Source organism: Madurella fahalii, assembly GCF_045866475.1.
Source record: "Madurella fahalii IFM 68171 DNA, scaffold_3, whole genome shotgun sequence".
Classification (NCBI taxonomy): domain Eukaryota; kingdom Fungi; phylum Ascomycota; class Sordariomycetes; order Sordariales; genus Madurella; species Madurella fahalii.
In genome coordinates this window covers 1400652-1424564 of record NW_027263973.1, presented here as the reverse complement: position 1 = coordinate 1424564, position 23913 = coordinate 1400652, and the positions used below count along the sequence as shown (strand labels likewise).

The window sequence follows — 23913 nt, the reverse complement described above, 5'->3', positions numbered from 1 at the left end:
GTAGGTATCCGTGTTCTCCCAGCATCTTCTGTCTTAGGCGAGCGTCATGACACTGAACGTCAAGGTCACTACGTTTACGAAATCCTTGTTCTTTAGCTTCACCTGAATAAATTAGGGTCAGCATGGCGGACTCTACCCCCGTCGGCCCTATCATCCGCATCGCGACACCTATAGTAGCGGACTGGGCTGGTGTAAGCCTGACTGGCGGCGCATCGGTAATCTTGTTAGCGCTGTTTATCCCGTGCTGATGGACTGTTACCCATCGCAGCACCTTCTTGTACACCCAGATGGAGATGCTCGTCGCTTCTCTGATGTCATTGAGAACTGGCGGCACTTGCTTTCATCGCGCCGTCGACGGATTAGCTCGACCTTGTTCGCTAAATTGCCTCCGAGTCGATGTACAACGCCGCCTGTTCGCAGATGCTCCGTAGCGCCGCCATTAGCTTGCCCAGTGGCCCCCTCACGTCCGGCTCCGCCAGGTCGTACCCCGCCAGGTGGTCCGTCAAACCATATGCGGTTTAGGAAATCGTTCATCTTCCGGCTGCTAGGGTTGCGCGGAGAGATCTCCCGCGCCCTCATCTCAGGATCGTACCGCCTCGGCAGCAGCCCTTGGCAGCGCAGCAATACTATAACGCCTTACTGAGGGATCAAAATTGAGCCATCCTCGCAGATCTAGCCTCCGAGAGGGAAAAGACTGCGATAATACGAGATATCGAGGGACAGAAGGCCAGAAAGCCTTGGATAATCTACCGAATCAGTTTTAGGAAGCAAGGTAAAGGCCAAATGTGAGAAGCAAAACGAGGCAAAAGTAATCGGATGACAAGGGTGAGATTCGAACTCACGCCCCTTTCGAGACCACGGAGCTTGCTTCCCAAGAGAAGAAGAGGAATTAAGGGTTTGAAACGCCTTAACGTGGCGCCTTGGACCGCTCGGCCACCTTGCCTCTCGGATGTGATGGGACAGTGTGGTGGAGACAGGGCTTATGTGCGACGTGTCGGTTCGGTGGAGTCGAAAAGTTTTCAGCACTTCCGATGTCCGTCTCTTCGTCCCGTGATATTTATGCGGGAAATCAGAATTGATGGGGTGGGTTAAAGTGCCCTTTGCGTGCTACATATGCTCGTATGGTTAGTTTTATGGTGACGTCAATTGATCGGGAATGTCACTGCAATCAGGCAAGGAGGGAAATCAGCGTCTGCTCTTTGCGGGACGGAAGGGAAGGATGGTAGCGGACAAATGAGAGTTAAAGTCTTTATGCCGGCTTCTGGAGTATGCTTGGTTTGTTATGTGAGCCAATGACTGTGGCCATTGCATTGCAGCTCCGGACCTAGTAACAAGATACCGTGTAGCACTTACTGCTGATACCGCGGGCAAGGGAGGTTTGCAGACTTATTCCAAACCAGACACTTGGGTCAAGATCGAAAAAGCTGGCTATAGTCAAAAAACAAAGCGGGCAAGTGCTCCCTGCCTAGGTGGGCCAGAATCTGCTGTTGCTCCAGAATCGGCGACTTCATTGACCCATCTTGCAGTCTTCTCTCTTGCACGTCCATAAATGGTTCCCTTCTTCCTCTCCAACGCCAGACTGGTTGTATAAACGTTTTGTTAACACAGTTATGTACAATCCTCCGACAATGGGTCTACTTCTTCTCCTCGGTCTTCTCTTCAGGCTTTGGCGTCGGCAGCTTGAACGTGTCTGGTGTCCGATCTACACCAGCGCCAACCTGCTCCCAAGCGCTGGATCCGCCCTCAAAATTACGGAACGCCTGTGTGAGCTCGAGCGGCTCCGTAACGATGCGCTTCTTCTCCTCGTCGTATCGGATCTCGGTGTAACCAGTGAGAGGGAAATCCTTGCGCAGCGGGTGACCCTCGAAGCCGTAGTCCGTCATGATACGGCGCAGATCGGGGTGGCCGACGAAAATCACACCAAACATGTCATAGACTTCCCGCTCGTACCAATTGGCACCGTCGAAGAGGCTGGTGATGCTGGGCACAGGCGAAATCTCGTCGGCATACGTCTTGACCCGAATTCGCGCATTGTGGCGGACGCTGAGCAAGTTGTAGACAATCTCGAACCGTTGGTCGCGGGTGGGGAAGTCGACGGCAGTGATGGTGCTGACCTGGGTGAACTCGGCGGCGGTGTTGTCTAGCACACAAATCAGTGGCTGCCCAGGAGACTACCTCCGGAGGGAACTGCCTTACACTTCAGGAAGGTGAAGACTGGGATGACGCCGGAAGGGCAGATGTAGATGGTCAACTCGTCCTTCCAGACGGAGAATTGCTGGATGTACTTGGGCAAACAGCCCATGAGCCACGAGCCGTACTTGTGCAGGTCGTCGGCTTTGGACTGGTACTTGTCGGCCGGGTTAACCAGCGGCGCCTTGAGGGTGCCCATTTGGTCGCGGGGTGCCGCGCGCGGGTTCTGAGCGTCCTTGGGGACTGCGACGTTGTTGCGGGCAGTGGTCGCAAAACACCGCACGACGGCCTCACTGCGAGCCGCAAGTGACGGCTTCGCCGGCCGCAGGGCCGAGGCCAGTGCTCTATTTCTGCAGAGCTTGCTGGCCATGGTCGGAATCAGGGGGGTTATGAGCCAATTGATCGAGAATCAGCCAGTGGCCTCGATCGCGGACTGGCGCTTGGTGATTCGGTTTCGGGATTGACGTCGAGCTTGGAGCTTGGTCCCACGTTGAGCGCACGTGAATAATCACGTGACTTAAGTACCACACTAACTTTTGTTGTTCGAGCTTCGAGAAAGGACAAAAATCCCGTAATTTAAGGCCGTGTCGGATACTAGAGCATTGCAGTCCCTAGTGTTGATGTCGTATCCATTCACTGAAGCACGGCTAGTTTCGTTTCGTGCTTACCCTGCTCCTTCCTGCCGTACAATTATCGCCAGCCATCGGTGGCGCGACACGTGCAAAACCGCGCTAACCGAAAGCTGCTTAGCTCGCTCCCAGAACCTTTTGCTCGAAGGCTCTGCGTTCCTCCTTTCCACATCTCCATCAGATTCCCCTCGCCCATCCCGACCAAGCATTTCAGAGGATGCCGATATCCTCTTGTAATCCTACCGGCGTTGATCAAAGGACCATTTCGCGTTTCATTTTTCCTACTGCATAACCAGTCTGCTACTGCAGCCGAATTTTAATACCATCTCACCCATCATTTCGACCCACCGCTTCGTCTCGAGTTCGCATCCCGTGCGCGACCACGTTCCCACTCGTGCATCCCGACCTCGACAACCTCGGCAACCATGGCGCCACAAGATACATACATCGATGATGAGGAGGACTGCTGGTACGATAAATTACACCTTACATATTTCTTCCTCCCGACCTTATCGCCCCGCCATCTGGTCGTCTTGTTTGTGTCGCTTCGGCTCGCTAATAGCAGCTGCTAGTCCCCTCTGCATCGAAGAGTTCGATCTCTCCGACCGGAACTTTCGACCATGTCCTTGTGGATATCAGGTACGGCGACTAATGTCAACCTACTGCATTTTCCCGGCCGCGTTGCTGACCGGTCCCCAGATCTGCCAGTTTTGTTTCAACAACATCCGCACGAACATGAACGGCCTATGCCCGGCATGTCGGCGGCCGTATGATGACAAGACGATTCAGTGGAAAATGGTCACTCAGGAAGAGTAAGCTAGGTCGCTCGTTGCTGTACTGCCATCCGCTGACGGTCGTAGGATTGCCGAATTCCGAGCGAATATCCAAAAGAACCAAAAAAAGCGTGCTGCCGAGCAGCGCCAAAAGGAAGCGCAGAAACGTGAAGCCGAGAAGGAGAACCGCAAAAACCTTGTTGGCGTTCGGGTGGTTCAGAAGAACCTAGTTTACGTGACAGGTTTGACGCCGACAGTTCGCGAGGAGGAGTTGCTTAAGAGCCTCCGTAGGCACGAGTTCTTCGGCCAGTATGGCAATATCCTCAAGATCTCTATCAGCAGCCGCAAGGGCAACGACGGCCAAAACCAATCTCTCGGCGTCTACGTAACATTCGAGAAGAAGGAGGACGCCGCACGTTGCATCCTTGCGGTCAACGGCTCCCAAAACGGCGATAGGATCCTTAGGGCGCAACTCGGCACGACCAAGTACTGCTCTGCTTGGCTTCGGCATGAGCAATGCACAAATCGGCAGTGCATGTTCTTGCACGAGCTGGGCGACGAGGAGGATAGCTATAGCCGGCAGGATCTGTCTTCTATGAACAGCATCGGCTCTCAACGGCCCATCCCGAACGCTGGCAGCTCGCGCTCTGCTTCCCGACAACAAGCACACCCCTCGCCCGCCCCGGCTGTCGCGCAACCCATGCTGAGGAGCTCTAGCAAGGACGGATCTGATAATGGCGATGCCCCAGCGCTCCCGCCGTCTGCGAACTGGGCCCGCAATCCCCAGGTTCGTAGCCGCCGGGGCAGTCATGCCACCAGCGGCGCAGCGCCAAGCCCCGCAATCTCGAACGCGCTGCCGGTGACTGCTGAATCTGCGATCGAGGATGCGCCCGCTGATTCACCCGCCGCCGGACCGTCGTCCAAGGCCGCCCCGGCCACAAGCCAATCAAAGCCTTCCAGCACGCCCGCTGAGAAAGCTAAGCGCACCTCGCAAGATGCTCTCAGATCTCTCCTGAAGTCGCTCGAAGGCTGCTCGCTTAAATGGCCGAAGCTAGGGAGCGAGGATGAGTTGACCAGGTTGTATCCTCCGCTCTTCGACAGCCGCGGCGGTATGCGACGGCGGGCCATGCGTGCGGCTGAGGATACCAGCAGCGTCGGGGATCAACAATCCGGTGGCGCTAGGGAAGCTTCGGAAGGGGAACCCGAAAGCAGCGGTAGTCTTGCGCTAGGTGGCGAACCGGAAGACCGCGACCATGGCCGTGACGCGCACGGTTTTGATCCACGCCGCATTGCGCAGCCGCCAATTCAAAGAAACAACGCGGATGGGCTCTTTGGGCAGGCGGTCGGCACGGGCTTTGCACAGGCGGCTACCAACCTTGGCTCCGTCGGTAGCCGGACTATGACGCCGCAGCAGCCTGCATTCATGCGTCAGCCCGGCGTTTTTGTCGATCATCTCTCCGCGCAGGCGAACCTCTTCCAGGGCCAGGGTCACAACCGCCAGGGCTCGCGCTTCAGTTTCGCCAACGACGGCAGAGATGCTGCATCGTCCACCTCTGTGAAGCTTGCGGCCAATCCCCGCATCATGGCCCAGCAGTCGTCGATGATGCCGTCGTCTTTCCACAACCAACCCGGCAGCCAGTACTATGCCTCGTCCATGCCCGGGCCGCCGCCTGGGCTCAAGTCGACGGGTACGCCGCCGGGCGTATTCGGACAACATGGCTTTGGGTCGGCCGCATTCGGTGGTGCATCCAAGGATTCCAACGACATTCTGCAGCTCCTTAGCCGCGGTCGAGGTGCTGGTACCCAGGCTCATGATGCCGTAAAGCGTGAGTACATGTTTTATTCCTTTCCTAATCAGTACCCGCCCTCTACCTCCTCCACCCCAGCTCCTGCCTCGAGCCACCTGGCAACGCTCTACGGTTCTCAGCCTGGAGCCTTCCAAGACTTGGGTTCAAAGCAGAAGAAGAAGGGGAAGAAGCACAGACACGCTAACACTTCCTCCTCTGGGGGGAGTGGCTCAGCAGATCTTGCGGACCCGAGTATCCTGCAGGCGGCGAGAATGCAGTCTCAGCAGCATCTGCAGCAACAGAGCAATGCCGGACTCGGACAGGGACTGTTCGGTGGTCAGTCGCAAGGTGGGTACAACAATCCTGGTATGATGTACAACCCGGGCTACCGGGGATGGTGATGCCCTTGAGGCACATCTCGTCTGCAGCGATTGTTTTCTGCCTTTTTTCTTTCTTCTTTGTCTTTCTTTTGATTCATGGGAGGGGGCGACACTTTTGTTTTGTTCATTATATATCACGACGGCGTCTGTGGCACGAGCGGGCTGGGATCTCTGATGAGCAATTACGGAATTGCACATTGATTCCGTGGAGCATCACAAGGGCCGGATCCCAAGGGATCCGCCTTGAATTGGCGTCATTTGCATTTTTTGGGAGGAGAGGTCTCGAAAGATACGCAAACTTGGACGTTTGCTTTCTTGCTTCAGCATCGCCGGGGTTATCGGGTTACGTCAGGCAAGCTCTCATCATCTTCCTTCAAGGTTTTTTTTCCCATGTACGTTAACTTGGGCCCCAGGTTTCGCACCGTCGGGGCTAAGGTGGCATCGGTGGTCAAAATAAAGCATTTTTTACGCCGTTTTCATGAGCGATTCCTCCCCGGAAGACGATGGTAGTCTTTGACGTAACCCAAGCCCTCCTGTACATAGCGGCGCTGATGGTTTACTCGTGTTGCTCCCTCCCATGCCGTCTGGTTCCAGCTTCGCCTACCTTCGTTACACACATTCCTCCATTCCGCACGAGCAGCCGCTAATTTTAGTCCCTACAGATGACGATCTCCTCTCCCTGGACGAAGTAAGGACGAGCATAGATGCGCTGGTGGCCGACGAGCCAATCGACGCCAACATTCGCCTGCCGCCAGGGGCTTTTGAACCGTTCGGCCGATCGGGAACACCTTCGGTTCCCCCTGGACTGGGCTTCTCGAGCGCACATCCCTCGCCGGCCATCTCCCATGTGCCTCTGCCAGCAACGAGCGCCGGCCGTCAGACGCCTCCAGTAGCGCTTCCCAAGCTTCCAGTCAAGTCTCCAGTAACCGCCGCCTCTAGTCCGCTCAGCGGCAAGAAGTCACTGGCCCTATCCGTCCCCGAGGCCAAAAAGAACATAAAAGCGTTTGCCGTTGAAAGCGGGCTGTCGAAGGAGATCAACGCCAAAGCCAAAACCCAGAAGGTTTTGCAGGATGAAGAATTCCCGGCGCTAGGTTCCCCCAAACCTCCACCTGCCGCAACACCAGTCGTCCGGCCCAAGACACCAGCCAGCAAAACTTCTGGAAAGAAGGCGGCTGAGAAGGTAAAAGAAACGGACAAGGAGAAGCCCGGGCCTCTTACCAAGAGCGAGACCTTGAAGCCCGAGGCACGTATTCCTGAGAAAGCTCCAGAAAAAGCTACCGAGAAAAAGGCGGACAAGCGGCCGGTCCCTGGCGTCTTGAACATCGCAGCGGCTACTAAGGCGGCCCAGAACAAGACCGTAGAGGCGCAGTCGGAGGACAAGTCGGCAGTCGACAGGGACTCAGCGTTCCCGGCGCTCCCGACCCCGACCACCGTGTCAGTCTCCTCTCCTCTCGCCCGGACAGCTCCGAAGACGTTGCGGGTAGTATCCACGCCCAGGACAGAGACGCCGTTGACGCCACTGCCCGGCGGTGCGATCCTGGCGGCCCCTGTCGCACGATCAGTGGCCGCCGCCGCCATCCGGCCCGAGACGCCGGTGAGCGAGCTGATTTCTGACAGCGCATCCATCATCTCAGCTTCCATCTCGGCATCACGGACGAACTCGCCACCGCCATCCAAAATCGGCTCCGCGCCGGTGCGGACCACAACCAAGAGCCAACAGCGTAAACAGCGTAAGGAGGCCTTGAAGAAGGAATCCGCGACCATCGCAGCGAAGCCCGTCAAGGCAGAACCCGTCGAAATCGCGCCCATCATTGGCCGGAAAAAGAAGCAAAAGAAGGACAAGTCGAGCAGCCGAAATGCGACTCCTACGGTGAGCCGCCCGGAGACTCCGCTAGCGCCCCAGCCCGCGCGCGTCAAGGAGGCTAAGGAACACAGTGAGGTCAATGAGGTCAAGGAGGCCAAGGAGGTCAAGGAGGCTAAGGAGGCCAAGGAAGCTAAGGAGGTCAAGGAGGTCATGGAAGTCAAGGAGGTCAACGCGGTCAAGGAAGCCAGGGAAGAGTCTTCGGCCTATCGGTCGACGGCAAACGAGACGACCACTCTCACCGATGAACCGCCCGTCCATAAGAGGTACGGCGACCTGAAGGGCAAGATGGCTGACGGGGTAAAAAGAAACTCGGGCTCTTCAACGCCACGAACCCTGCCAACTCCTGCGTCCGTGCTGCACGACCTTCAGGAAGCGGGACTGGTCCCCGACGGCCTGGAAACGCTGGCTTTCTTCAAGTCGGTCAGCGCCCAGTTGGACAAGTGGCGGAATGATGTCAATGGCGCCGGTCTGCGGGACTTGACTGTGAAGAACACGATGACTCCGACCAAGTCGATCGTCACCGAAGATGACCAAACGGCACTCCTCGCCGGGAGACCGGTGCGCAAGGTTGTCGACGGCGTCCGCATCCTGCTGACGCCCAACGGTGACTGCATCCGCAATCTGAGTGAAGAGGAGGAAGACCGCTTCTTGGAGCTGCAGCACCTCGTAGCCGAATCGGCGGCCAGTCCGGCGGCATTCGTGTCGCCTCGCCACGAATCCGGTGGCGGCTTCAGCCTGATCAAGGGCCGGGCGGTACCCAATGGCCCGCCGAGCTACTTCCCGCCGGCGCCGGGAGCGTACCCGTCGGACCCGGTCAACAAGATTCAGCGCGAGGAGGCCATCTACTACATCAACCAGTACGTCCTGCCACGGCTGAACCTCAATGCTAGAGAAATGAGTCTACCCAAGGCAATGTCGTCGTGGACCACAGACCCCCGCGGCACCGCCGCCCAGGCCGCCGCCAACCTCACCTCGGTCGCGCCCTGGCTGTACGGCGGCATCAGTTCGTCCCCGCACGATGTCGACATCGACGACGTTACTGCGGACGCGGCAGCCCCCGAGCTGAGCTACCCGGGTCCGGTTGGGGCCTTTGCCGACCCGCTGCATCACGCGCCACACCACCATTACCACGCCCACCCGCCGCCCAGCTTTTCGCCATACTTCGACCTGCAGAACGGCAACCCTGCGCCGCTGCCCGCGCCGGAAGACGAGCTCAGCCTCGCCGCCGCCGCCGCCGCCGCTACTACTACTGTCGGCGACAGCAAACATGCCGTCAGCTTCACTAACCCCTTCGGCAACGTCCCCCTCATGTCCCCTGAAGATGCGGAGCAGGCCCTGTCGGCGGCGAGGAAGGAGACGGAGAAGCTCGAGAAGAGCCTCAACCAGCTCATGAAGAAGAACCGCAAGCTGCTGACGATGGCTTCCCCCACCTCCATCGCTGCTGGTGGCGGAGGGGGAGGAGGTGGGCATTGACTAGCTTCGGCATCGTCATCGTCGTCTCCTCATGCCCGCGCGTCGTCTCGTCACCGCCCTGGGTTGCTTGGGAGTGGGATGGCGGGAGGGGAAGAAGGAGGACGCCATCACCGGGATGCGGTCGCTGCGGTTGCCGTGGCGGTGGCGCTTGCGCGGGTGCTGAGGGGGCTGAGCAGCATGGGCGATGCAGCGTTTGCGGCGGTGTGGATGGCGGTTCTGCTCGTGGAGAGCGTGGTTACTGTTGCGGCGAGAGGAGTAACTGGGGGGGTAGAGGCGATTTGTGCCGTGCTGGATTGGGTGGGGGCGGAGTATTGATGGGATGCGAAGAGAGTCGAGGGACTGTGTGGGGGGGGGGGGGGGGGGGAGGAGCGGGTCTATGAGGTCAGCGAGGTGAGGATCCATGATTCTGTTGGTGTTTTGTTGTATGAGTATGATGCATATTCTTCCCTCTATTGTCGCCAGCGGAGGATGGGATAGCGCGATGGATTTATTTTCTTCCCTCGTCTTCGGAGGGCCAGGTTCTTGCATGGCGTGGATGGGTTCTGCTAATGGAGCGAGCCATCATCTAGCGGCGGGCGTTTCGCTTTCGGAATCATAGAGTGATACCATTATTCTCCTCAATTTGTAAGGGGAAAGAAGCGTCAGCGTGTAGTGGTAGAATGTACAATACAAGCATCAATCGTTGTCTTACGCAAATGTGAGTGAGAGAAAGATATGGTGCGGAGAGAGGGGAGACGACGTTGATATATGGCCGCTCATCTCTGTTGCACCGTTGTCTGTGTTATGCCTTGAGGGACAATGGGCAACAGCATCATGTGGCGGTACCCGAACCTCATGGCACCTTCGGATAAAACGTGTTTCGTCTACCGCGAGAGGGTGTCTCATGGTGACACGGTCGTGGCCCCCCCAGGTACCTGGAAGACGGGTAGGACTCTGGTGAGTAGGAGATGGGGACTTTGTGGCTTGATCGGGGTTAAACCGGAAATTCAGTGACACCAGGCCGCTGTCTCTAGTCATGCATTGTGCCAGCGACGCTAAGAGCGTAAATAATCCAAATCACTGCTGTCCATAGAAATCGCTATTGTTAGACAATCAGTCGTTTGGCAATGAGATACGCCACGCAAATACGTCATATGCAACTCCGGGGCCCAGAAGCTGGCAGGGCATGCGTGTATGCTGGAACCGGGGGTAGAACTTAATCGTATCTCATTGGACTCGCGTTTGGCAAACCTGGAACTGGTCAACAAGAGAGTTTTCGCACCCTGACAAGGGCAGAGAGAGCCACAAGTCTTGGCTCCCTGATCTTCCTCTGACTTGTCCAACATTTCTTTTGAAAGCTGGAACATAGTGTACAAGAAAGCAACGATGGTCAAGAAGCGGCACGTTGAGCTCAGCAGTCCTTGTTGTACTGGAGGGCAGCTGCGCGGCGAGAGAGGCAAACACTAAGTAGGAATGGCGGACCCAAGATACAGCAAATCTGAGAAGACTAAGCTTTTAGGTACGCCTTTGACCGGCATTTACGTCAATCTCAGCGACAAAAGACATATCAATACGCCGAACCTTTAAATAGCCAACCAACATCCATTACAGACCTCCAATACCTCATCCTTACTGTTCTCATTTGAAGGAAAGAAATCGTCGTGCGCTGCAAGGCTTAAACGGGTAAATCTTACCCAATCATTAACGATACTAGGGAATCTTAGCTAGATCTTCTGTTAGTTTCTTATTGAACGAGGTTATATAAAGGGAACAGGTATCAATAAATGTGGCTCCAGATAGCGTATTAGAACGCGGCTTCAACGTTAGGTGGTGATCATAAGCTTTGTCAGACAAATAATAGCCAATCATAAGATAACAGGGCTCTGTGGTCTAGTGGTATGATTCGCGCTTCGGGTTTTCCCACACTTGAAAACAAGTGCTTGTGCGAGGTCTCGGGTTCGATCCCCGACAGAGCCCCTCACGTTTTGGACGTGGTCTAATTTATCTTTTTATTTGATATCTTTAGGCGCATAATTCTCCTTATTGTTCGAATATGAGGATTTCTGCTCATTGCTTAGTTAGGGGTCGTTGTTGGCAGTCGCAGTAGAGCACACGCTTGTCGAGCACAAGATAGTCTAGCATACTTCAAATTTCTCGAAGGAATAAAAGGCCGTTATGAATCGAAGATAATTTCTAAAACTGAAGAACTGTGTCCCTTTACTCACGCGTTGTCGCTTAACAGTCATCTCATTAGTGACTAGGGACTCGCGATTCAGTCCTCTTTCGCTATGTGCAGAATGAGCGACTGACGATGTAATTAAGCTGTAGTTTCAACCTACCATTATCCAGCTTGACCAACCGAGCTATAGCCGCTGCTAGAGCTCAGTGCATTAGCCCCTATGCCTTAGCATGATCTAGCGGCCTCTCAAGAGGCCTGCTCGTTAAAAGATGCAGTCTGGCACTGACGAAGATCGGCGTCGGATTCTCCCGCAACGATAACAAATCAGCGGTACTAACAAACCCAAGAAATTATCTAGCACAATTTGCACCCTTTCCAATTTCACTTCCACTATCATTAGCATGCCGCATCATCAATGTTAATTTTTTCTTTTACTCTCTTTCATAAACCGAAGTACACTCCGATATCGCAACATTGACAAAGGAACTGTTAGTTCCTAGGGCTGTTGGTCTAGTGGTATGATTCTCGCTTTGGGTGCGAGAGGTCCCGGGTTCAATCCCCGGACAGCCCCCACCCGATTTCTTTTTCCATATCTATCCTCCAAAGGCAGAACGAGCGCGTTCTTTTTTACTATTCAATATTTGAACGAATTTCCTGCTTATTTATTATGGTATGCGTGAGTCTTTTTGTCCGAGTTTTGAAAATAAAAGGTTGTAGAATCGTCGATGTAAAAGTGTTAACAAGACTCAAAGCCAAAGCCGCATTGAGCGCAAGCCCAATGTCCCGACGGCATGGCATTCTCCTGTTGCGAAGAAAAGAAGGACTTCAGACCCATGAGAGCCCGCCTGTGGTCAGAAATGTGCAGCCAGGGTTGATCGGCCAGGGGAGGGCTAACGCTATTCCTATTATACCCATTACAATATGCTTCCCAGACAAATCAGCAATGTCCGCTCCGAGCTTGCCATCCCAGCAAAAATAATACACGTACAATACACTAGAGCCACTCCTTCCACAATGGTATCTCTGCTCCAGCCGTTCCCTTCAATAATAGTCAAAACAAACTCCCTACTCCCCACCCGCCGCAGAGTGCGACGTCCCCGGCCTGCTCCCGGGCCGGCTCAACCGCCTCAACTTGCTTCCGGCCTTGGTATTGAACAGGCTCTTGACCCTCCTGAGCCGCGACATCATATCCTGGTCCTTTTTCCTCCTAGCCTCCTCATCGTCACCACCAACCTCTCCTGCCGCCCCAGCATCATCATCATCATTCACGACCAATCTCGGCGTCCCACCTGATGTAACTGGCCTCCTCTCGGGCGTCTTGGGGGCGAGCGGCACAACCCTATTTCCACCACCACCGCCACCACCAACAGCAGCAATACCACCACTGTCCATCCCAGTCGCAGGCGCACTACTCTTACTCCTCCCATGACCATGACCATTCCCGATCCCCTTCCCCTTGCCGTTCCCCTTCCCACCAATCCCACCACCACCGCCCACCCTCTCGCGGATGAACGCCTCGTTCCTCAGCACGAGACAGAGCACCTCCCAGCCGGCCTTGTCCCGCTCGCCCGCGGCGAGCGGCCGGCCGGCCGGGTTGCGCTGCGCGGCGGGGTTCTTCCAGGGGCAGAAGAAGCGGTGCTCGCGCAGCGGGTCCAGGTGGTCCATGGGCGCCGGCACCAGCACCTCGTACGTATCCGGGTCCACGGCGCGCGACTTGAACATCCACAGGCCAAGGCGCCGCAGGCACGTGTGGCACGACGCGCTGTTGGGCACGGGCGCGTTGTTGATGCGCGTGTTGGTGAGCGACTGCCAGCCGAGGAGGGCCAGGGCCAGGGCCGGGCGGTTGATCTTGGGCGGTTCGGTCGCCGTGGTCTGCTGGGTCGTATCCTGTGGAGAGGGGTTGGCTTGGTTTGTTGTTGATATTGTTGTTCTTGATGATGATGATGATGATGGTGGTGGTGGTGGTGGTGGTGGCGGCGGGTCGGTGAGGAAGGTTGGGGGGAGGTGGGAGATGACGGTGTCGAGGTTGAGGGTGGGTGGGAGGCGCAGGTTGAATTCGTACGGGAGGAACGGGGCGCGCTCGCAGAGCTCGTCGTAGCGCTGGCGGAGGGTTTGTAGTGCGAGTTTCGGGTTAAGAAGGGGAAGACGAAGAAGGGAATCTGGGGGATGATACTTATGTGTTAGCAATAAGTTTAACAAGTAAATTAGGAGGAAACAAAGCTCGCTCACCATCACACCCCTTCTTCCTCCACAAGCAGTCCTCAGCATGCGCGTCGACGATCAGCTCGACGTACTTGTCCACCACCGACTCGGCAATCTCGGACGCGATCAGCACCGAGATCTCCTTCCCGTCCACCTCCTTGCGGTTCACCCGGACGACCAGCTCGCGGCTGCAGAGCGTGCACTTAACGCGCTCCTTGCCCTGGCACACCCAGCCGCGCTTCGCCCACTCGACCTCGTTGACCCGATCCGGCTTGGGCGTCCAGTCGGTCAGCTCCTGGAAGGTCGCCAGGCGCCGGAGCAGCTGCTCCCGGTCGCCGGGGCAGTACTTGGGCGGCGGTAGCCCTCCCTGACTATCGGCCGCTTGCCCGGGGCTGGCAGAACCAGGCGTCCACTTTCTGAGTGTGACATTGGAAATGGATGTTACCGTTCGTATGCTTGCGGGTGATGATTGTGCCGGTGTGCCGTATTTTGTGGGTGTCAAGGTCGGTCCGCCGACGCGGCGCTTCTTGTTGAGGAGCTCGTCGTTTGCCATTCGGATCGAAGGATGCGGCGAGGAGCGCTGCGAAGCGGGTGAGGATGCGGGATCTGCAATGTTGTCGTCGAGGTCACCGCGCTCAGAGACAGCGGTCGAAGGCCGGTTACCGATTCCTTGGAGGAGCGCATTGAACTTGCGCTTGACGTTGGAATTCATGCTGGGGTCTTTTTCCCTTTTTAACGGGCGTGATGTGCTTTCTGCCGTGCCGCCGTGGCTGCAGTTGGAAAGTGATGAGCAGTGAGCAGCAAACAGTTACCACAGTGACCCGACCCCACTATTAACCTCCGGACAAGGTTCTGTGCTTGGGCATGCACAGAACATCCTGGTCTTTGTGTGCAAAAAAAAGGACGAAATGGAGATTCGAGTACTGAGAATCCACGTTTCCATATGAGCATACATTTATATGAGTTACAGAAAGGCCGACATTTATTCGAGTTCCGGAAGCACACAAGTGTCGATACACCTCTAGTGCAGTGCTGGGGGGTTATCCACACGGTGCAATTACAGCAACAGGAACCTATTTGGAAGAGAGCACAACAAAGAGTCTGCCTTTCGAAAACTGTAGGAAGCGAATTGTAGGTCCAAAATTGTGATTCTCTCCATCACTATCATCTCATTCCTCTTTTTTCCTTCTTTTCCTCTCTTTACATTCGCCAATTCCTGTTCCTAAACCCTTGTCATTACCATCATCAGGAGACCGGCCTCGGCTTCCCGCAAGACAATTTCCCTAACCAGTCTGAAAACCCAACCTCAACCAAATAACCCAAAAGACACCAGGGCCATCCTCCCGTAAAACTCCAAACCAGGTGTCATGATAATAACAACAAACCAACGGAACAATGGGTATCTAACTGCCTCGGGCCCTTACACTTCAATCCTCCTCTCTTTAAACCCCACCGCCCCCCACCGCACCCTCAACAACAACGAGCTCACCACCACACTGATACTGCTCAGCGCCATCGCCAGACTAGCCCACACGGGATCCAGCCTCACATGCTGCCCGTCCGGCAGCGCAATGGGGTAGAACACGCCCGCCGCGACCGGCAGCGCCAGGCAGTTGTACACCACGGCCCAGCCGAAATTGAACTTGATCCGCCGGAACACGGTCCGCGACAGGTCCAGCAGCGTGACCACGCTCCGCAAGTCGCTCTTGACCAGCACGAAGTCGGCGCTCGAGATGGCCACGTCGGCGCCCGAGCCGATGGCGATGCCCACGTCGGCCGTCGTGAGCGCCGGCGAGTCGTTGATCCCATCGCCCACCATGGCGACGGTCGCGCGGCGCGTGGCCGACTCGGCCCCGCCGCGTGTCGATCCCGTCTTGGCCTTGAGCGTCGACTGAAGGTACTTGATCTTGTCCGCCTTCCCCGTTGGCAGGACGCCGGCGAGGACCTGGTCCGGCGGGATGCCCAGCTGCGCGGCCACGGCCGCAGCCGTAGTAGGGTTATCGCCCGAGAGCATCCAGACGCGAGTCCCTGATTGTTGAAGCGCGCGGATGATCGAAGGCGCTTCGGGCCGGATGGGGTCCGAGATAGAGAGGATGGCTGATAGCGTCCACGTGTCTGGAGAGGAGGAAGTTGCGATGAGGGCGACGGATTTGGCTTCTCCCTTCCATTTCAGGAGAGTCTGTGTGGTTGATGCGGGAATGCTGACCGAAAGGTCGGCCATGAGGGCTTCGTTGCCAACAGCGATGTCGAAGGCGGCTTCTTCGCTGCCTGTGCCGTGATAGGTTGCTTTCATTCCCTTGCCGGGAATTTCTTGCAGGTTGTCGATGGTCGCTCGGGAGGTCGTCTTTGCGGCGCAAAACGAGACGATAGCCTTCGCGATCGGATGGCTGCTGTTCTCCTCGACGCCTTTGAGCGCCGCCAGGAGGGCGTCCTTCTGGGCCTCGTCCGCGTAGATCTCGGAATCGGTTATGCTTGGCTCTCCACCCATGGTCAAGGTGCCCGTCTTGTCAAAGACAACGCAGTCGACGCGGTTGGCCTTTTCAAAGGCCTCGCCGCCGCCCTTGGCTAGGATGCCATATTTGGCTGCGAGCCCGCCACCCACAAAAATAGCAGTTGGGGCCGCAAGCGCTAGACCGCAAGGACACGCGACGACGAAGACGGCGATGGCGAATTGCAGGGAAAAAGCGACCCAGCCGCCAGAAGTGACATCCAGGAAATGCCCCGGGATCCGGCCGCTAAAGCCCAGAGAGAGCCATATGATCCACGTGAGAATGGCAATCAGTGTAACCACCGGGACAAAGTACGAAGTCATCAGGTCGGCAACCCGTTCGATCGGGGCGCGCTTCGTTTGGCCCTCACGGACGACGTTGACAATCTGGTCCAGCAGCGACTGGCCGGGCGCGCCCGTGATCCGCACCAACAGAGAGCCGCCGTTGTTGACTGTCCCAGAGAACACCTCGTCGCCGGGGCTCTTCTTCACTGGGCGAGACTCGCCCGTCAGGCTAGACTCGTCAAAGTTGCTCTCGCCGCGGACTACCACACCATCTGCTGGCGGCGATGCTCCGTGGGTGACACGCACAACGTCGCCAAAGTCGAGCAGATCCGCCTTGACAACCATGTCCTCCTCTTTCTCCGTTCCGTACCCCTCGACCAGGGTAGCAGTTGTCGGGGCGAGCTTTCCCAACATCTCCACGGCGTCGCCGGTCCGCGACTTGCTGTAGCTCTCAATCAGCCTTCCCAGGAGCAAAAAGAAGGTCAAAAAGACCACCGAGTCAAAGTAGAAGTTGGAGTCGTTGGTCTCGGCCGGCCGGTGCGCTGCGGCTGCGATCATCTGGGAGACCGAGGAGATGTAGGCGATCGTCGTGCCGAGAGACATGAGTGTGTTCATGCTGCCGAATCGGTAGAAGCGCTGGAGCAGAGGGACCCTGCTGCCACGCCGCCACAAGTTCGCAATCTCCTTGATGGCTCGCCGGTGGAATAGGTCGGCGGCGAAAAAGTACACGGGAGTGGCCATGATGAAAAGGGAGACCTGTGCTCTGCTGATCCCCGAGGTCCAGGGAGCCATCATGAAGTGCTTTGACTCGCTGTCTGGGAGCAAACTCATGTAGAGGATGCCGATGATGAATGACGGAATGCACACGAGGCCGGCAAAGATGACGCGATAGAGGATCTGCAGCTGGTGTTTCCGCTGAATCTGCTTTGACCGCTCCTCTAAACTCGGCGGGTGGTGTATCGACGCGGCAAACTCGGGGTCGCAGGCCTCAATTGCCGCCAGTATTCGCCTGATGGTGAAGGATGGGGCGTCGGCGACGTACGAGATCTTCATGATGGGCCGCTGGCGTGTCGGTTCTGCAATGACCTTCAACTGCTTTCTGAACCCCGCGAGGCTGTTGGTCACCCGGCCCGGGCAGTGTTCGCAGTAGAGGCCGTCAATCCTGATCTCCACCGTCCGCTCGTGGCCGTCGTCGGCCTCCTGATCGAGGCTGACGACGTTGTCAAGAGCGGCATCATACCCAAGGTCTTCGATCGCTTCGACCAGCTTGTCGGCGTTGGCTCGGCCGTGGAATTCCACTGTCGCGCTATTGGAGAGTAGGTTGACCGTGACGTCCTTGATCCAGTCCTTCTTCCTCAACTCCTTCGTGATGTTGTTCGCACACGCCGCACATGTCATTCCGCCGACAGCCAGCGAGGCGCGCCAGGAATCCGGCTTGGCGGCGCCTCTGGGCTTACTCTGCTTGACTTCGACGACTGCGTCTAGCGTCGCCTCATAGCCAAGGTCCTCAATGGCTTGCACAAGTTCGTCTGCCTTTTCCCTGGCGGTCAGGTCCGCAGTCGCGCTGTTGCCGAGCAGGTTTACCGTGACATTTGAGACCCATTCTCGCTTGTTGAGCCCATCAGTGATCATATTGGCGCAGGAGGCACACGTCATGCCGCCGACGGCAACGGTGGCTCTCCAAACTGGAGGCATTGAGGCATCGTCATCGCTTTCGATGGCAATGAATGGTTTCGGAGGCGTCGATCCTTGGCCCAAACTGGCATTTTTGCTCAGGTTCAGTTCTGAATGGTGTGACGTGGTCTCCAGGAGTTGCTTTTCATCCAGTTCGGCCCGCCCAGTACCACTGCGGCATTGTTCGCAGTTTCGAAGGTGAGCGTCGGACCGTTGTGGGTGCGGTGCCTGTCCCGAAGACATGATCCATCGACCGAAGGTCCCCCCTGAGCCGCCCCGGGAGCGGCTGCTGCCCTCCCCGGCGCGGTTGTCGGTTATTGCCATGTCGAGGTCAAATACGTCGCCGGATGACGTCCTGGCGCCGCATACTTCAAAGCCGCTCTCTTCGAGGGCTCCGCGCATCCGCTGAAAGGATGCTGCGGGTGCGTGGTCGACGGTCACGACGGAGGTGACGATGTTTGGTGACACCCAGTGGACCAGGTCGCCGCAGGACTCGTGCAAGACGGTCTTTATAGTAGATACGCAAGTGGGACAGTGGAGATTGCCAATGAGGAATGAGGTGGTGACTGTCTCAGATGCCGCTGCCGGCACTGGTCTGGGGTTGGAGGACGCCATGAAGGGCAATATAGACTTGTGAAACCCCTGTAGAGCAGTGGACGGGGCTACTGCTTGCTTTCCGACCGCGTGCTGCCCAACTTGGACGACGTAAGGTGCGATCTGTGTGCTGACCATGTCAGTCGGCCGTAGCGCAGCGCGTTTAGATTAATGGCTGTCCCAGTTAGGAAATACGGACCTGTGTTGTTGATATAGCCGAGAAGCGCCGAGGCGGGCAAACGGTCGGCGTCCGCCAGAAGGGTAATGAGGATGGCCGTCAGCCGGTTGGCGAAGATTGGCTGGCGCCCACACAAGATGTACGTGTAGAGTGTTAGAGGTCGGGCGTGGATAGGAATGCAATCAATGGCCTGTTAAGGCATGCAGCGAAGGAATGTGATCGAAGAGCCGCTGCTTCAGGTGATGTGGGCGTGCTCTTTGTAGTACGGTCGATGGCGAGATTCGCCTCAACAATGACATTATTCAGCCGTTTCGCGCACAAGTCGCGCAGGTCATGAGATGGGGATTAGGATAGAAATTCCTTCTCGCCAAGGGCTTGTCACTGGGGATGGAAGCTACTGGGTAGTGCGCACACTTGCGCGGGAGACGTGTCTCGGCCCTTCCATCTGGCGGCGCCGGCAGAGCTTGTTTAAGGTAACACTTCTCGGCATCGCATCTGGTCTGGGGCACGTCATGCGCTAGTAATTGGACGGCGATCCCCCGCACTGGCAGGTAGTTATTTTGTCGCTGGGCGTCTTTCTTTTGTTCGCGACCAAGAATCTCTCCCGACTGGGCGAGTTCTTGCATGTTCTTGTGACGGCAAAATTAGTCATTCGTATCGAACACTGGGCTCGTCGTCAGGGTAGTGTTGGCGCCAAGCAGCGTAGAACACGGTTGCGGCAATGCGGTGGCGAGTACCGAACCATCGGAAGCTTTCACGCCGCACAAAGGCCGCAATGGGCTGAACATGGCTGGCACCCCTTTCGGAATCCGCACCGAGCGCCATGACGCACCCCGGCCTTGCCGCTCCCGTCACCTCCGGAGACTGGCCGGATGGAGTATCCCGGATCCGATTTCCTCGCGTCGCTTCGGACTCGGCCCGTGATGCAGAGAGACGTGGGCACTTGGACTAATGCATCTCCTGTGATGGAGCGAAGGGCCGCGAACATTCGCGAATACTACCTGAGAGACAGTGCGTGGCAAAAATTGATGCCGTGCTGCGGGAATTGTGCGTCCGTTCAGAAGGTGACGGAATGGCTTTCCAGTGGTTAGTCAGAGAGGCCCCTGTCCAAATGTTACGCTTTCTCTACCGCGGCCCCAGGCACCGGCCTTCGACCGGCCAGAACAAATGGGGGGAAGGGGGTTCCAAATGGCATTTGTCGACGGTTCCGACACATTCTCATGGGATCGTGACGGGAGCTGCCGCGCCGTGTCGAATCGAGCGTCGCAATTCCTCCCAATTCCCCAGACGCGATGTAACAGCGCTGGGCCAAGAGACGTGCCATTACCAAGGCTCCCAACAAGCCAAATCGAGCCAAATCGAGCCAAATCGAGCCAAATCGAGCCAAATCAAACCAAATCAAGCCAAATCAAGCCAGTTCCCACGACGCCCACAAAAAACCTGTTAAATAATGGTGACTGAGATGAGTTGCGGACCGTGCCGCAGGAATCTCAGCTCCAGCGGCAAGTGGTTCCTCAATCTGGTAAATACTACCGCAAATGTAATAAACGCGTATAATGTCCGGCGATTCATACTTCGCCCTGTGCTGTGGACGGAGCAAAGTCGAGTAAAGAACTCTTTTCCCTATCAAGTCATAATATGCAAGGATATCGACTGTTTATCGGCCCGGCTTTCATCCCTTCCACTCCGCCACCATCAGCCACAGGTTCGCACCAACGGGCAGCTGGCCCCCTTTGAATTCGAAACGGGAGTCTGCGAGCTCAAACACCTTAGCCCAATCAACTAGCTCTCGCTCATGAGAATTCTGGAGTTCTGTCATGCAGAGGTCCATGGACCTATAAGTGTGTTGTTGTTAGCTTAGCAATCGCACTCGCTATTTTTTTATTAAAAAAAAAAGACAAAACATACCGCAGGCGGTTTTCTTGCCACCTAGACAGGACGCCCGGCTGAGGCAGAACATTGTCATTTAAGACAACCTTGGCGCCCGGTTTGAGCGCGGGTATCAGGCTACGCAGGATCTTGACGCAGTACTTGTCGGACCAGTTATGTAGGATCCAGCGGAAGAAGTAGACGTCGGCCCCTTTGACGGGCTGGTCTTCGGCGAGAAAGTCATGCGTCATAAATTGGACACGGTCTGCCAGGTCGGTAGGGACCTCCTTCTCGGCCGCCTGGATGACGGGCTCGAGATCTTGGACAATAAACGAAAGGGCAGGAAACTTGCGGGCGATAGCAAAGCATGCAAACCCCTGGGAGCCACCGACCTGTGGTATTATTTGTCAATTTGATCAGGTAAGACACTTTATGCGAGAGAAGATAAAACCTACGTCGACAACGGTCCCGTTCCCAAGCTCTCCCCAGGGGAAGTTATCGGCAACATGACTGAGCTCGAAGCCAGTGCCCTCGGTAAAGGACCGCATGGCATTGCCGAACCTACGGGCGCGCTCCGGGAACTGAGAAAATACGTGGTAGACAGTAGTGTTGGTGTTATTTGCTAAGGCAAAACCCTACGATATTGTAAGCCTGACTAGAACTTGGTATGTCAGTGTACTATTCCTATCCGATATAGCATACTGTCTCATTAGGTTCCTGCGAGCCTGGATATTTCTCCAATGCATTGCAAGTCTGGGCTGCGCCCTGCCAGAGGTCGTCGTTGCTCGCGCCAACCCAGTCGTGGATGACCGGGTCTTCTGCGAGCAGGCGCGATACGGCATTGTGAGCTATGACGCCGGGGCGGGGTTCTATGAAGATGTCCTTGATAATGGCATGGCGGATAAACTGGCGGACATTGACCTCTGGTAGCCCGGTAGCCGCCGCAATGTCTGCAAACGAGGCCTCGGTACCGGGGGCAAAGGCATGCGCTAGGCGAAAGCGCGCGATGGCCTGTTGGCTGAGAAGCTCGTTGTGCTGTGTTTCAATAGTGAGACAGGAGGTAGGACGTGTACCGGAGGATCACGAATCTAACCGTGTAGCTCATGAGGTACTCTCGAGGCCCGAGAACCAGACGCCGCAGCTCCTCCGTGTCATCGATAATGGCGACGCGCGCTGCCTCGGTCTCCGTCTCTGTTTTTGGCACCAAGGTGTCCTTGGGTCCGCCGATGTCAAAGGACGGCGTGGGAAGACCATGGGCGGTCAGGTAGTCCTGCAGCTTTTCCGTGTTTGCGGCAATTCTCTTGGCCAGCTCGACAATGCGTGGTTCCGGGGAGGCCATGGCGGGAAAGGAATCACGGGCTGGGTGATTTGTTGGGAGCTGAGGCGAGGATTGGCAGTGTGATGGAAATTGGTATGATGGCTGGATGCGTTCAGGTTGGGGGTGCCAAAGGTAGGTTAAAGGGCGCAAGGTAGTGCTCAGTATGCGCAAAACATAAAATTCAATGTCACCTTAATCTCACCGTCCCGGGCCAACAGCATGACATACCTTGTACGGCAGCCGCGTCCCTTGGTTGGTCGTGGTGTTCGCCCAACGCCCCCCACCACCGTCTAACTTTGCCTTGCGGTCTGCAGCTAACCAATATTGGGGGCCAATTCATTCAAGACGTGGCACGCTGAGAAAGCGAGCCGTCGGCCGTACATGTATCAGATGGCGGCCCGCCCGGGACCGCCTCTGCACGATCCAGAGTCTTTCATGTTTTTTTTGTTCACACCTTGTCGGCTTGACGCATTCTTAAGCTCTACCGTTGCACAGTACTAGGCGCTGATCGTCGCTGCCAACAGACAAGATCGTCGCCATGGCTTAGTCTCTCAGCACCAACATCGCCATTGTGTGTGCTGTGTTTACAGCGCTACCTATCATTGCCGTTGTTCTCAGGTTCTGGGCCCGTACCATCAAACAAAGTGGCCTTGCTGCTGATGACTACCTGATCATTCCCGGCCTGATAAATCAACAACTGAGGTAATACATGGTATACTCTAGGCACTAATACATCCGATCTCTAGCTCTTCAGCGTGGGACTAAACGTCAACATTGTCGGTACGTCCTCATATATACCCTGATACTGTTTACATCTTTTGGTATCCGGGCTTCTAGCTAATTGCTACCGACTCCAGCTGTTGCTTTGGGAAATTTGGGAGGTCACATACACATGGACGATGCTGGCAACATCGTGTTTGACCACACCCTGACCACCAGGCCGTGTGCTACAACTACCTCCCAATGTTCTAGGCCACGGCCATCAGCAACATGATCATGGACATGGCCATCCTGACACTCCCGATGCCGTTTGTCTGGCGCTTAAACATGCCCCGCCGGCAGAAGATTGCCGTCAGCGCCATCTTTCTGCTGGGTACTTTGTGAGTGTTTTCCTTTATCTTGAAAATCCGTGCTTGTTTGAAGCCGAGGCTGACTTGAAGGTACCCAATGTCGTCGGAATCAGCATCGCAAGAATCTACTTCTTCTTCCTGTCCTCGGACAGCTACGCAAACGCACTGGACACCGATATGGCCAATTACTAACATCCCCACACGGCAAACACGGCTTGCTAACAGACCAACAGTGAACATCGCGCCAACTCTCTACTGGACCGTGATCGAGGCCGCCATCGCCGTCGTCAGCGCCTGCCTGCCCACTCTGCGGCCCCTCTTCACCGGAATCTCGCTGGAGGCACTGCAGGACTTCGCAAGCAAGTTTTCGCTCCGCAGTGGTAACAAGTCGTCCGGCAGCCTCGCGAGCAACCCGGGCATTGCCGCCAACAGCAAGTGGCAGCTATTGTTCCCCAACCAGAGCCTATTATCGTCCGCTAAGATAGTGAACCGGGTCGAGGCGGTGTGCAACCCGAGTTCGGAAGACATCCCGGTCGAGCTGCGAGACCAATCCGGCATTGCCGTGTCAAAGGTCATCTACCAGCAACATCATGATGTTTAGAAGGCGAGCTCTTACCAGTGTATACCCACGCCTGCAGAAAGGTTGTTATACCTTAGCTTAGTATAGGGTGGTATAGTAGCTTAAGTAAGGTAGTTCGTGGTTACTCGATAAAGAGAGACGGTGCTGCTAGTACCGCCAAATTGTACGGATTCTGCTAACCCATTTCGGCGGTACCAGCAGGGAGGGGCAGAACAAGAGCAGCGCCAGGCCGCACCTCGTTGTCTTTGCCCCGTCCAAGGCAACACAGAAGGTGGATAAATATTTTCCGAGAGAGGATATCAGGGAATTACTCTAGTTCCTGGCAGTGGGCCCGGTTCGATCTCAGTCATTGTGCTCACAAAACTGGTATTTTGATCTGCCGCATTTCGGATATCAAGGCG

The 23913-nt window shown here is 56.2% G+C and overlaps 6 protein-coding genes and 3 non-coding genes across 9 annotated transcripts; 4 read left to right on the top strand and 5 right to left on the bottom strand.

Annotated features, from left to right (window-relative positions):
- Positions 1 to 817: 817 nt before the first annotated feature.
- Positions 818 to 943, bottom strand: MFIFM68171_t76. Its single transcript has 2 exons — positions 906 to 943; positions 818 to 861 (listed from the first exon to the last, which is right to left on the bottom strand). It is a non-coding gene; the product is annotated as a tRNA-Leu (tRNA).
- A 691-nt stretch (positions 944 to 1634) lies between these two features.
- On the bottom strand, positions 1635 to 2560 carry ALI1 (Putative NADH-ubiquinone oxidoreductase 30.4 kDa subunit, mitochondrial; the record flags this gene model as incomplete). The annotated part of the gene is made up of 2 exons (XM_071061320.1): positions 1635 to 2140; positions 2197 to 2560. 2 exons carry the CDS (start codon positions 2558 to 2560, stop codon positions 1635 to 1637), a joined length of 870 nt encoding a protein of 289 aa, XP_070917421.1.
- A 684-nt stretch (positions 2561 to 3244) lies between these two features.
- NOT4 (transcriptional repressor proteinral negative regulator of transcription subunit 4) lies at positions 3245 to 9096 on the top strand (the record flags this gene model as incomplete). The annotated part of the gene is made up of 5 exons (XM_071061319.1): positions 3245 to 3288; positions 3392 to 3458; positions 3519 to 3631; positions 3680 to 5727; positions 6422 to 9096. 5 exons carry the CDS (start codon positions 3245 to 3247, stop codon positions 9094 to 9096), a joined length of 4947 nt encoding a protein of 1648 aa, XP_070917420.1.
- Positions 9097 to 10954: 1858 nt separating this feature from the next.
- Positions 10955 to 11052, top strand: MFIFM68171_t93. The gene is made up of 2 exons: positions 10955 to 10990; positions 11017 to 11052. It is a non-coding gene; the product is annotated as a tRNA-Pro (tRNA).
- Positions 11053 to 11753: 701 nt separating this feature from the next.
- Positions 11754 to 11825, top strand: MFIFM68171_t94. The gene has a single exon. It is a non-coding gene; the product is annotated as a tRNA-Pro (tRNA).
- Positions 11826 to 12319: 494 nt separating this feature from the next.
- MFIFM68171_05898 (uncharacterized protein) lies at positions 12320 to 14168 on the bottom strand (the record flags this gene model as incomplete). The annotated part of the gene is made up of 2 exons (XM_071061318.1): positions 12320 to 13413; positions 13484 to 14168. The coding sequence occupies 2 exons, from the start codon at positions 14166 to 14168 to the stop codon at positions 12320 to 12322; spliced, it is 1779 nt and encodes a 592-aa protein (XP_070917419.1).
- A 708-nt stretch (positions 14169 to 14876) lies between these two features.
- MFIFM68171_05897 (ATPase, P type cation/copper-transporter) lies at positions 14877 to 18518 on the bottom strand (the record flags this gene model as incomplete). The annotated part of the gene is made up of 1 exon (XM_071061317.1): positions 14877 to 18518. One exon carries the CDS (start codon positions 18516 to 18518, stop codon positions 14877 to 14879), a length of 3642 nt encoding a protein of 1213 aa, XP_070917418.1.
- A 1829-nt stretch (positions 18519 to 20347) lies between these two features.
- MFIFM68171_05896 (6-hydroxytryprostatin B O-methyltransferase) lies at positions 20348 to 21883 on the bottom strand (the record flags this gene model as incomplete). Its single annotated transcript, XM_071061316.1, has 5 exons — positions 20348 to 20510; positions 20584 to 20936; positions 21000 to 21179; positions 21247 to 21579; positions 21638 to 21883. 5 exons carry the CDS (start codon positions 21881 to 21883, stop codon positions 20348 to 20350), a joined length of 1275 nt encoding a protein of 424 aa, XP_070917417.1.
- Positions 21884 to 22400: 517 nt separating this feature from the next.
- On the top strand, positions 22401 to 23533 carry MFIFM68171_05895 (uncharacterized protein; the record flags this gene model as incomplete). The annotated part of the gene is made up of 3 exons (XM_071061315.1): positions 22401 to 22408; positions 22849 to 22955; positions 23166 to 23533. 3 exons carry the CDS (start codon positions 22401 to 22403, stop codon positions 23531 to 23533), a joined length of 483 nt encoding a protein of 160 aa, XP_070917416.1.
- Between the last annotated feature and the right edge of the window lie 380 nt (positions 23534 to 23913).